Source organism: Acromyrmex echinatior, chromosome 3 (assembly GCF_024713525.1).
Source record: "Acromyrmex echinatior isolate Ae372 chromosome 3, ASM2471352v2, whole genome shotgun sequence".
NCBI classification, from domain to species: domain Eukaryota; kingdom Metazoa; phylum Arthropoda; class Insecta; order Hymenoptera; family Formicidae; genus Acromyrmex; species Acromyrmex echinatior.
In genome coordinates, this window is record NC_141854.1 from 17,617,830 (window position 1) to 17,630,512 (window position 12,683).

The 12,683-nt window shown below is 31.7% G+C and overlaps 2 protein-coding genes across 8 annotated transcripts in view; both read right to left on the reverse strand.

Annotated features, from left to right (window-relative positions):
* The window catches only part of LOC105149901 (glycerophosphocholine phosphodiesterase GPCPD1), a 23,314-nt gene continuing 10,631 nt past the window's right edge, over positions 1–12,683 (reverse strand). For 2 of the 3 annotated variants that reach the window (XM_011062631.2, XM_087404006.1), the window contains exons 2-15: positions 12,236–12,377; positions 11,910–12,112; positions 11,398–11,567; positions 11,082–11,260; positions 10,748–10,885; positions 10,561–10,671; positions 8,761–8,914; positions 8,347–8,500; positions 7,982–8,207; positions 7,160–7,237; positions 6,077–6,232; positions 5,563–5,990; positions 5,286–5,427; positions 1–4,944 (exon numbers count right to left, since the gene is read on the reverse strand). In XM_011062631.2, coding sequence (XP_011060933.1) covers positions 4,675–4,944; positions 5,286–5,427; positions 5,563–5,990; positions 6,077–6,232; positions 7,160–7,237; positions 7,982–8,207; positions 8,347–8,500; positions 8,761–8,914; positions 10,561–10,671; positions 10,748–10,885; positions 11,082–11,260; positions 11,398–11,567; positions 11,910–12,112; positions 12,236–12,274 — 2,448 coding nt within the window. In that variant the 5' untranslated portion in view covers positions 12,275–12,377 and the 3' untranslated portion in view covers positions 1–4,674. The remainder of the gene's footprint in view (positions 4,945–5,285; positions 5,428–5,562; positions 5,991–6,076; positions 6,233–7,159; positions 7,238–7,981; positions 8,208–8,346; positions 8,501–8,760; positions 8,915–10,560; positions 10,672–10,747; positions 10,886–11,081; positions 11,261–11,397; positions 11,568–11,909; positions 12,113–12,235; positions 12,378–12,683) is intronic. The other variant, XM_087404007.1, reaches the window with a different exon arrangement.
* Phlpp (PH domain leucine-rich repeat protein phosphatase) overlaps positions 12,342–12,683 on the reverse strand; it is a 95,060-nt gene continuing 94,718 nt past the window's right edge. For all 5 annotated transcript variants that reach the window (XM_011065242.2, XM_087403988.1, XM_087403989.1 and 2 more), the window contains one exon: positions 12,342–12,377. The gene's annotated coding sequence lies outside the window, so the exon portion shown is untranslated. The remainder of the gene's footprint in view (positions 12,378–12,683) is intronic.

The following is a 12,683-nucleotide window of genomic DNA, read 5'->3' on the forward strand; positions in this document are numbered from 1 at the left end:
TTCTGTGACAATACAAATGTTTATTATCTCGGCAAGAATAAATTACTTCAATTCTTCTCGATCGTTGTGTCATATAACATAAACGAAGTAGAAGACAATCGTTAGAAATCTTAACTATGCTTGGAGTTTATATTAATTAAAACCGATTTGGTTTATATTAATTAAAAACGAATTTGGAGACCAAAACACATTGAGTTCGCAAAACTTCTAAAGTTCGCTAACTGACGCACGGAGTTGCTCAGAATTTAAATAACAAGAAACGAATCGTTCATTTCTAATGTACATATACATATTGATATGTTAATAATATACAATAGATGGAAAATGAAGAAAAGTTTTTTTAGTATTTTAATTTAACTTGGTGTCAGCTTTAGATTCTTCTCGCATTCCATAATTTTTCAGAATAAAGTTTACACATTTCTTATCATAAGAAATTCAATAAATCAGAAAAAAGCTAAGCTGAAACAGCAAGTTTCTAAAGATGTTAGAACTAGCGCAAGATCTCATAAATGCGCGCATAAATTTTCTCTAAAGCTGATCCTGTCATCTTAATTGTAAATATGAAAGCCGGTAATTATGAAAACGGTCTGAATAAAAAATCGAGATAATGAATTTATCTCATATTCACCATTTTATAATGTAATTACATAAAATTGTAATTATATAAAATATGGGATAAATTCATGTTTCGATTTTTTATTTACGCCACTTTCATAATTACTGACACAATTATAAACTTCTAACGTAAGTAAAATCGCGGATTTATACGGAAACATATACTATACTTGACATCACGATTTTCTCGGAAATATATGTTGCACTCGACACTTTTATTTAAGCTCAAAGTTCCTCCTCAAGTCATTCTTTGTAATATACACTTATTAACGCTAATTATTAATACAGTACTCGTCGTTTCTATAAAAAATAATTATCGTCGATAAGAAAATCTGCGGTGTTTTTCCGATTTAATCAGCGTTCCGCATTGTCGGCTATCCAATTTGTTAGCATTCTAATTGCCTTATTTTGCAGCGTGCCCAGAGGACATCCACGATTTATAGTCGCTAGTTGTGTTGAACAAAAAATTTAAAAGAACATTCAGCCTCCTCGGAAGGACGACTGAAAAAAAAGAAAAAGAAAAAGAACAAATAATATCACCTCTGTATAGTGCAACGGCGTGATCAAGGATTCGGACTGAAAAATTTCGGTCCGAGGCTAAATCCAACTTTTAGTTTCAATTCTTTTACCGTAAAGATTACCGGGTTCATTTGGATTTCGGTCCTTTTCGATTTCGGTGATTATATGCCCATAATGGTCATTATGGGCATATAATTATTGAAATCGAAAAGGACCGAAATCCAAACGTTATCACTAAAAAAACTGAAACTGACACCGAAAGTTAGATATCCTCGGACCATAATCGTAACCAGCCGAAATTTTAATGTATCCATAATGTAATTTCGGTCCGAGTCCCTGGTCGTGATCTCATAGTAACGTATGTAGAGATAGGTATGTAGTATTTCCTTAGCATTCTTTCAACAAATGTACTGTACATTGCCAGAGTCTCGACGATTGATACAATCGCTCTATTAGTCTATTACAGCTTGTTTTGCTATCATAATGTGATACGCACGTTATCCTTTCCGTGAAAAATTTTACAAAGATGCTTGGCGTGTCACTGCACGTTCTCTTCAACCCTTCAATCGATAGTTCAACTCTTTGCGCTGCGGAGCGTCAATCCGGTTTTGATCTGTATTTCTCAATATTATATTATAATGATATAACATTACGTTATCATAGTGTATAATAGATATTGTTAAATTATTGTAAAATAATAACTATGCACTATGAGATAACGCTAATACAATATTATACTTCTAATAATAATAATAATAATAGCAATAGTTAATATATTCCTAGTATATACGATATATACCTCAAGAACGCGTACTCCACAATTCGCGAGATCAATTGACGCAAAGCTGCCGCTTGTATTTGCCTTAATTAGGTCCCTCAGTTAATTTATTTCTTTTAGTTGCATCGCATAAGCGACAATTCCCAATTTCGCTATCTAATAATTGCAGTTTTATTCGTCAATAAATCAATTTGGAAATCAAAATGAAAAATCTTTTAGTCAGCATTGATAGATATAAACGTCTCTCAAATAAAATCACATTCCGTTATTGACGAGAGCATTCCGAGCGCAAAGCGTTGATTCCCTATTTATTTGAGACGGTTTTTCGTCTGTCTTCAATGAAAAAAAAATGAGTTATTAATGATATCAAAAATCGAAGCGGACGGTGCGACTTCATGTCACTAAGTTATGAATTTATCAAAAGGACAAAGCTATCGATTGAAGGGTTAACATTATTTTTTTCTCTCGAAGAAACATATAGCACATTCGGGAGACTATTTGCTAGAAAGCGAATGATATTTCTCGTGTTCGATGTCTTCTGAACGCACTTGGTGCGCTAAGAATGACGAGAGATCGACTGTACACTCCAGAACTTTTCTCATCGAAAAAGTATTTCAAGTTTTCAAAATACAGCAAATTTCTCGGGCGAACCAGTCGGTCTCTGAACACCGTGTCCGTCTGTTGGGCATACATCATGAAGAGACTGCAAATTATTCGCAGCGTTATTATAAGATTACTTAGAATGAACAAAACTGTGCACTGATTTCATTGAAAGTGTGAAAAATAAAAAAAAAACAAGATGTGTATGTACTCCTTTTATGATTTTTCTTTATTTAGCTTGATCATACGCTCGCGCCGGTTGAATAATCATGCAAATTGTCACGCGTCGAATGATGACATAAATAAATGAATATGAAATATTTCCTAGATGACTATGAAAAATAGTTTACTTTACATCACATTAAAATTTGAGTTATAGCTGTCGAAAAGGCAATTCGAGGTGCGGCGCGATCACTCGCTGTTGCATTCGGCGTGATTTTTCGTTCGACAGCTCATAAAAAATTGTATTAACTAATGGCATTTACTCTCCGATTACGAGCAACTCGCTCTTTTTTTCCTGTATTTTTCCTTTTTTTTTCGCGTATATTATAACCGTCTGAATCAATAGCGGAAGAGATACGGGAGAGAAGAGAATCATTTTTTCTCAATTATAAATAAAAATATATACCTGAAGAGATTTGTACTAAAAACATAACTCCCGCACCGGCTTACTGCAGGCGAATTCGCGGGAGTTAAAATCGTTTTCTATATCCTGCGCAGGATTCATTAGCTCACTGAGAAGATTCTCGTTAGAAATTACGTAGAATGCGTGGAAACAGTTGTATGCCGGTAGCTAATGGATTGAACAATGTTTTCAATTTCTTTTACATGTAATACATAATCTAGCAATTAAATAACGAACTATCTAAGAAACTATATTTTTAGATTTCTATTTTTCTACGTATTTTAGACATTCGAATCATTGAATCAAAACGATAAACGAATTGGATTTATGGATTCTTAGATCCATCTTTGTATGCCTAAATTCTTGAATACTTAGAGATTTCAATATTAGGATATAAAGCAATATTAAAGCGATTTTACTAATCCATTTAAGGTCAATAATTTAAAAACAAACACACATTGTTAGATAAATAAAATTACAAATAAAATTTATTAATTTATATTCAAGTAAGCATCATGGCTGAAAAGAGTTAAGTAAAATCCGAAACGTCCTGAGTAGTAGAGATGCTCACTTGAATGTAAATTAATAAATTTAATTTGTAATTTTATTTATTTAACAATGTTGCCCGTAATTTCATCCATCTAACAATGTTGCCCGTTTTTGAATTGTTATTATGGATTAGTAAAATTTAATATTGCTTTAATATTGTTTTGCATATATATGAGCGAATATTTGTATTTGTTTTCGAATGGATATATAGAAACTAAAATTGTTTAATCTTTGGATATCTAGATTTTTCTAAGCTTATTTTTGAATTCTTAGATTTTACATTTAGACTAAAAATGACAAATATAGACGAATAAAGTTCGAAAAAGTGCAAATATATCGGATCATAATTATCTATTAATAGAATAATATATTCAAGATCTCCAAATCATTCTTAAGGGATGATCAATTCCAAATTTCTTGAATATCCGGCTACATACTTTTTCCGACACACGCTGTACAATGAACAAATTCGAAAAATGTGAGAAGAGTAAGTTGGATAATTTTTCTTCGCACATTACATTATATCGATATTTTAAAGCAATATAATCAATGTTATTCTGCAATCTGCAAGTGGTGTAGGATTTATCAAAATCTATTTCTGCATGTTTTACTATTTATAATAATAATTAGCCAGACATGACTAATCTGAGCGTTTTTTTTAGTGTAGAACACAATCAAATAATAGGTTATATATATTATATATAGTCATATTTAATCTAAATGTTAAATGTAGATGAGTTTTTTTGGCAAATCTCAGAATAACATTGATTGTTTTGATTCCGGGTTATTTACATGTAATAACGATTCATATAAGAGTATTACAGATCTCAGAAGTACAGACGAATCCTCGGTAATATTTCAGCCTATCAATTATAGTGTATTGTGTAAATTAAAAAAAAGTTATCTCCCTGTCGTATGGCATAGGATCTCTTTTACTAATGCTTCTCTATTAAAACCATGAGAAGAAGGGTTTTTTAAAAGAAAAGCATCAAAGACAATCCTTCGCCGCCTCGTCTTCTCCATAAAACTCAGATAGAGGAGCCGGTTGTCCGCACATCACGCCAGAGATGCCGTTTGTTTTTATCGAATGACCGAAAGTATTCGCGCAGACACTGAAATCCTTGGTTATTTCGTTAATTTCTATGCTCTCCTCACAGTTGGTCGGCAACTTCATGTTTGGTACGGAATATATGCTATCGCCAGCAACATTGTTCTTCAAGGATGTAGTCGTCGTTGATGGTCGATTCAAGTAATAATCCTAAAACATCAATATTATTCGAATTCAGATTTTATATTTCTGGGTAGATTCTATTTGAATTTCAATATTCACGTTCAATTATACATATATTAATAACGATAAAAAAGAATTGTGCGTTTTTCGAACAAAATATAATTTCTCAGAAATACTATTTTTAGGTTTATTAAATTTTTATACATAAAATAAAACATTAAAAAAATATATATTTGTTAAAAATTGTTTAATCTTTAAATTATTAATTTAATAAGAGAGGGTTTGCAGGAATATACTATATATTTTAGACTTTTTATGTATATATTACATAATTACATTTTTAATAATATTTGTTAAAAGATAATTACCTTATCCACGTTAAGGGGAGAAGAAATTTGTGTTTGTGGTGTTTGGCTGCAGTGTGCCAAGGCTATTAACTCTTTCTGACTTTCTCTAGCGTCCACTAAGAATATACTCTCTTTCACTTCTTTTGCATTATATTCATCGATTCTGAAAAAAAAAACATTCAAAACATAAAATATATGTACACAAAGATTTATCAAGAGAGATAATTATTATCTCAGTATCTCCAATCTGATTAAATTATTGACTTTTGAACTGGACTTGTATTCGCATATTACTTACTTATCATATATGACCGCATGCAAGCCGAGTTTCTTCAAATACTGGATAGTATCCTTATCATTATTATCGTCTCCCCAGCAGAAGATAATTAATCCCGTGTCCTTGACTAACTTAACTTGAGACGGATCTCGAAGAATATCTTCGGTATGGACGTTAATTCCTAAGATATCCGCGGTTAATGCGTGTCTCATGGCCATTGGTACGGTTTGACATCTTGGATCGTGGTAAGTAGGATACTTCGATGTAATGCCTTGTGTTAAAAATACCACTGGATATTTATTTTGTTTGAGACGAATCATTGCACAAATATCCGGATTGAACGAAGAAAATACGATTTTTCGATCACCCCCGTATTCTAACACCACTTTCAGAATAATATCTAGATACATGTTGAGATCAAAGGGATGATTGAGTTCAAATGTGCCATCCTGATGACAAAAAATCAAATTAACTCATTATTAACTGTTATTAAAAAGAACAGTATATAATATTATTAGAATTCTCTTATTCTTACTTTCAATTGCATAGTCCATTTAATTTCAATATTGCATCCAACGTGTTGCTCCAATTCTTGCAGAACAGTTTGCAATGTAGGAAACGGTTGATGATCTTCCAAATCCTCGTCAAAGAATCTTGGATTCTTATCACGGCCTTCGGCTACATGATAAACCTGAAAGAAAAATCTTGCTAGTGAAATATATGTACATATATGATATTCGTTTAATCATAAGAGTCGATCAAGTGTAAATCATATCATCGTCGAGGTGATAAATGTTCAAAGCAAGACAAAACAATTACATTAGTTTTATGCAAATACATCTTGTCATTTCGTGCCGTTCGTGACATGTTAGTTGCATGCTATGATCGACGAAATTATACAAGATGTGCTGGAAACATTTTGAGGAACTGAGCTGCCGGAAAATAGGTATAAGAAACAATATTTTTTGTTTTGTTATAATTTTTGAAATAATTAAAATATGATATTTTCTCATCCAAACTCAGTCGTGAAATTCTATTCTCGCACTTTGAAAGAGGTTTACTTCAATGTGTGAGCATTTATCGTAGTGATTGACAATTTTATTAAGGATACAGAATGTCTAGAAACATTCAAGCAAATTCATGAATATTACTTTGGCTGCATTATTTTGCATTTGCGTAATGATTTTATATTGAACTAACTTGACTTGCTATAAGCTATCAGAATGAATGTTCATCAAATAACTTTGTTTTTGGAAACAATTTGCGACGATGAAGAAAATATTAAATTAATAGCGCTCAGTTTTGATTTGTTTACCAGAGATTTCTGTTAAAGTATCGAGAGACACATAAATCTCGTAAATAGATATCAACTAAAACCCATTTAAATATATTGACAAATTTTTTTATTCAAAGAACTGGATAAACATTCAATTTTAGCTTTTATGAATAGCACAACATTGCGTATTGAGAAAGAATAATTTCTCGTAATAGCAATAATATTTGAGATATTGATGGATTTGATCGCTTGATAGCTTTTGAAAGAAAGCATGCAAGTCGAATGTATTAATTATACGTTTTAAACGACGAGTTAGTCGGCGCAAGCGGTATAAAAGCTCACCAATCTGTTAACCCCCTGCTCAGCTTTATCAACGAAATAGAGCACCTTACCCAACGAATCCTTCGGGTAACAATAATCCTGTTGAATATTAAAAAATAGACAAATACGAAAGAGCATGTCATTTCTGAATGTTGGTGTGAGCTGATGAACGTACGACATACTCTTGCGTAGTAATCTACTTTTCTTTTATTATAAGAAAGTAATCTACTTTTCCTTTATTGACATAAAAAGCAAAATATTGATACGAAGCATTCCCATCGTCATTCAATTACTGTTACATAAACAATCAATGGATTTGTTAATTAAGTTAACGGAAGATTAGTAATTAATAAAAATTTGTTTAGTTAGGAATTTAAGAGCTAATAATGATTAGTGTCTAATATATGTACAATTTAAAATATAATAATTATATTCTCTCTCACCAGTAGTTTTTTAAAATCAATACTTGAATTGCACCTATTTTTCTTCTAAATATTGAAAGATAAATACATTTTTTAATATGTTCTTCCATTGGCTTAATTAAACATATATTCTAAGAGCACAATATTAATCTCTAAACATAATTTAATATACAATCATGTTCTGTAAATTAATTAATGTTATAAAAGATACAATAAAACATAATAAAACATACATATGTTCGTTCAAGACTATGAATTATTAGACATATGAATTGTGATCATTACTATTGATTATTAACAATATTTATATACATTGTTACAATATAAATATAAAAAATAAGTATATAAATACGTTTAAAAATGCAAGAAATGAAAATGCATGATATAAAAAATATCAAAAGTTATCGTAATTAATTAATACCTTGAGTAGATGAAGCTGCTCTAAAGTAAGATCCTTGACCGGTATCTCCAGCATGTCCATAGCCTCTATCTGCTTTTTTCGCTTCATCGAGATAGATACGTAAAAGTCGTGGTAAATCACAGGTATAAGGTCCTTCGATAATTGAACATCAAATTCAACCATGTCCGCGCCGTGATATGATGCAGTCTTCAAAGATGCAACTGTGTTCTCGCGTACATTAGCACAGCTATAAAGATTTTAATCTCAAATTAGAATATATAGCATATACTAGAAAACAATTTGATATAAAATTATAAATATAAAAATATATTCAGAATTTTGATTGCACAGATAGATAAACAGTGTTTAGATATAAATCAACTCACTTTTTTGTTTCGAATTTGAAAGATGTGCCAAGTCCTCTGTGTCCTACATCTAAGCCTGACCAACGCTGCTCCCAGTGCTTTGCATATGAGATGTTCATATCCCATGGATGATCCGGTATTGGTTTTATGATAACATATTCCACTGTCAATTGGCCTGTAATGTAAGAGTTTGTTACAGAGGAAACAATACACATATTATTGTTTACAATTGATCTTAATGAATTGGTTAATTATGATTTTAAATCGCTATAACTTTGTGATAAATTTTTATGCAATCAATAAATATTATGATTAAAATCCGAACATTTGATATATTCAAGAATTCTATTCTTAAACTTCACAATAATATTAATGTTTAATAATGGAATAAAAATACTCTTACATATTCGTTATTATTAGTATTTTTTTACTTGCCAATGGGTCTATGTTTAGTACTAGTAATTGGTACGGTCAGAAGTCCAACGCTAGGTTGTAAAGCACACGGCAAGATGTAGCTGAAACCAATATGATTTGGTGGTTCTCCCGGGAAACATCTTGAGCTGTACACGTAGTAGTCCACTAAGTACCCCTGGAAAAACAGTCTACTTAATGCTTCATTGAAAAGACTCTAACACTTTGAACAACACACATCAATGTTTCTTTCAATACAATTTTAGCTCATCCATTTTTCGTGCTTGCTTCAATATTAATCACGTTCTATAATTAAGAATAAGCAAATAAGAGCAAAAAATATAATTTAATTTTCTGTTTTCAAAGTAAGATTTTGTTTCTTTCTTTGCTAGACAGATTTATATTATTTTCAAATTTGTTTGATAATAAAATATTACATTAATACGCGAATATTCTTTCAGCATACATCCTATTATATGTAAACTAAGTTGCCTGAAGCTTCCGGCGTAGAAATTTTGAATCGTTGGTAGGCAAGAGCAACAAATTTCTGGTAATCTAACAATGAATCGGATTAATTGCTAAACGTTCACTGCCTGGTGACGCGTATTCCGCAACACCTGCAGAAATTATTCAATGTTAAATTTCGATAGAGCGAAATAGAGATAAAGAGATTAGAAAGAGCAAATCAGCAACGTTTGCAATTCGGATTCAGAAGATTCTGACAGCATAGATTCTGGCATTGGCCGCACAGCGGTGACGTACCGTACAGAAGAAGTCGGTCAGAGCTAGAAAATATTAGTAGTATACTAAAAGGATATAGGAGTGATGGGAATCTCACCATTTTCGACGCACACAGATGGATATGAGATGTGATAGCGTTGATATCGCAACATTTGAGGAGTTACGGAATGGCTGCGACTCGTGTAAATCGAAGAAACAATGGACATAAATATAACGAAACGAAATAAAACTTGATCTATCTGAAATTCGTAACTATTTGTCAATCAATATATGTTTCAAGAGGAAATAAAAAACACACGAGACGATTTACGGGAGGCCAGCCGAAGGATGGGTCTGGTAAGGTAAACGACAATCAAAACCATCATATCTCTGTGTGATGTCATGTGACACAGATGTAAAGTGGTAGACGATGCTTAGCATCGATACATCATTGTATGTTAGCATCATCATTTGCATCAGAGGTCTTGGTTTTGTACAAGTTGAACAGGTCGTCTTCGTGTTCCTTGAGACTGGACACCGCGCGATCACGTCGCTGCTGGCATTTCCGAGGAGGGAGATAGCTGCTGGACAAGTTTAATTATCGTTTACCAAGTAATTCGAACAAGTAATTCGCGCGAGGAGACGTGGCCAGCCTACTCGTGGTCTACTGAAAACTCAGATGGTCAATGCGTATTCTTAGTGTGCTCAGCTCGTTTTGTGAATCACATCACTAACCAGAAATTTATTGCTTTGCCGTGCCAACGACTTTCTTGTTCTCGAGTCATTTCACACACGAGTTCCCCCGAGAATTTTGGTGCGTGTAATTTTGCGTGAGAGATTTCGAAGGGGAACGTCAATGTATTTGATTTGATTTCATTGTAAAATTGACATATCATATTGCACATTGAAGAAGCAGATGTAATATTTTTGGACGCATGAAATCTGACGCTACAATTTGATATAGTTGAAGAACAAAAGAGATCGCATTCGAAAGTGTATACAGTATCAAAATCGCAAGCAATGCAAGCAATAAATCCCAGCTTTTCACATAATAGTGTATATAGTATGATGCCTTGTGATGAAACAATCTAAATGAAAACTTACGATTGTTTCAGGATACCGAACGGCAACATTGAGGAGTAAAAACTCGTCTTCATTGTAAGGGCGACCGAATTGCTCCTGGATGGTCAATCTAGCCTCTTCATCATTCATCACCTGGGAATACATATAATTATTGTTCGACTTTATTTGTGACCATGATATAGTAAGAAATTTAAAAATTAACACCTACAGCAATTTCCGTAATACTGGTAAAGGCGGGTTGATCAACAATATCTTGTGTATCCATAGAAAGACTATCATCTATACAGTCGCCTCCAAACTGTTGCAGTTCTAAAGAATTATGCCTAACTAGATTTACAGGTGTCATCTATAATAAAAATAAAATACCAATTATTATCTGTTTTGAAAATACTTTGTACAAAATCTTATTATATCTCTATTTTATATATTTAATAAATTTATTATTTTAAAAGTAAACAGCTTATTCAGTTTCCCTTTTAAAATTAAAATGTTAATTTTTTTTGTGTTAGTAGAAATATTAAATGACAAATAAAATGAAATACCTTAATATTAACTTTTTTATTTTGTAGCCGATTCTTCCACAATTTAATAGGATTGTTAAAAAGTTTAAATTGTATCACGGTTTCATCTGTTAGCCAACCTCGTTCGATTTTGGAATAATTATTATGATAGCCAAATTTATCAGGATCTGGCAATGTATCATTATCAAAATTGCTTGGTGCTGTAAAATATATGATCAATTAATGTATACATTGTTTACATTGTAAAATGTTTTTAAGGACATTATATACTATTCTCTATAACATTCGCAACATATTATAATTTTAGTCATAAAAAATATGATTAATAAATACATACCATTTTTCCTAATTAACCGTGGTGTCATATGGGTTTCCCATCTGCGAATAATCAGAGTTTTGGCCGAATTTTTAGTGCCGTTTGATTGGCAAATGACAGCTATAAAATATCGAAACTCGATATTTGCGTCAATGGGAAGAGCAATCTTCTGCGAAAATATTCGTCCATCACTGGAATATATTAATGTTATAATCATCATGATATAGTAAGCATAATAAAAATGATTAACGTCTTCATAACTTGAAAAAAAAAGAACAAGCGTTTTACAAATATTTGTAAAGTACATATTATGTATTTAAGTATAAACACTTATGCCTGTACATTTCCTTTTTATTACTTTCAAAAGGAAGAAAGGAAGAAGAGAAAAGGAAGAAAAGATTTTGTAAAATTTTCATAATTCAGAAAAAAAACAATATTTCTATACACACACACACACACACACACACACACACACACACACGCGCACGCACGCACGCACACACACGCACACACACACACACATATATACTTACTCTTCAAATATACCATCAGCTGCATTATCTCCATCTTCTTCGCTATAAAAGTCCCCGGTACTGTTACTATCTAATACTACAGGAGACTCTCTGCGGCTGTTATGTTCTTGCGACATTAGAATAGCCTGATTGTGATTCCAGGCACCTAACTCAGGTAAATTTCCAACCACGTAGACCACTTCATTTTTCTCCAGGTTAGATATCTTTATATTTAATGCAAGTTAATTAAATGCAGGTAAAAATATACATTTTTGTTTTTTTTTAAATTGAAATTTATGGAAATATTTACAAAAGAGTATTGAAAAAAAGATTTCAGCAAAAATTACCTGGACTCTAAAAATCCAATCTCTTTTAGATCCCTTCATGTTAGAACTTTCTGCGACCGCCACTTCGATGACAATAAACTCACGCAGTGCTTGTTCGATTTTCCTCTTGTTTTTTTCTCTTCTTTCTTCAAAAAAAAATCCCCTTAAAAACAAATATGTGCAATGCATATTACTGCTTTTTTAATATTCAAAAGTTTTTATATTTCAGAACATGTATTACGTACATTTAGATTACAGACTTTTTATTACTTTTATTTACTCAATAATTTAATTATAAATACTCAAATACTCAAATAATACTATTTGTGACACTCATAAATGTTTACAATATTCTTCATTCAAAAACTTGGTACAATTATTTAAAATGGATTAATTATTTAATCTGTAAAGGACTAACAAGGAAAAATCATAAATATATCTTTGCTCATTTGCCTAATTTTTCGATACA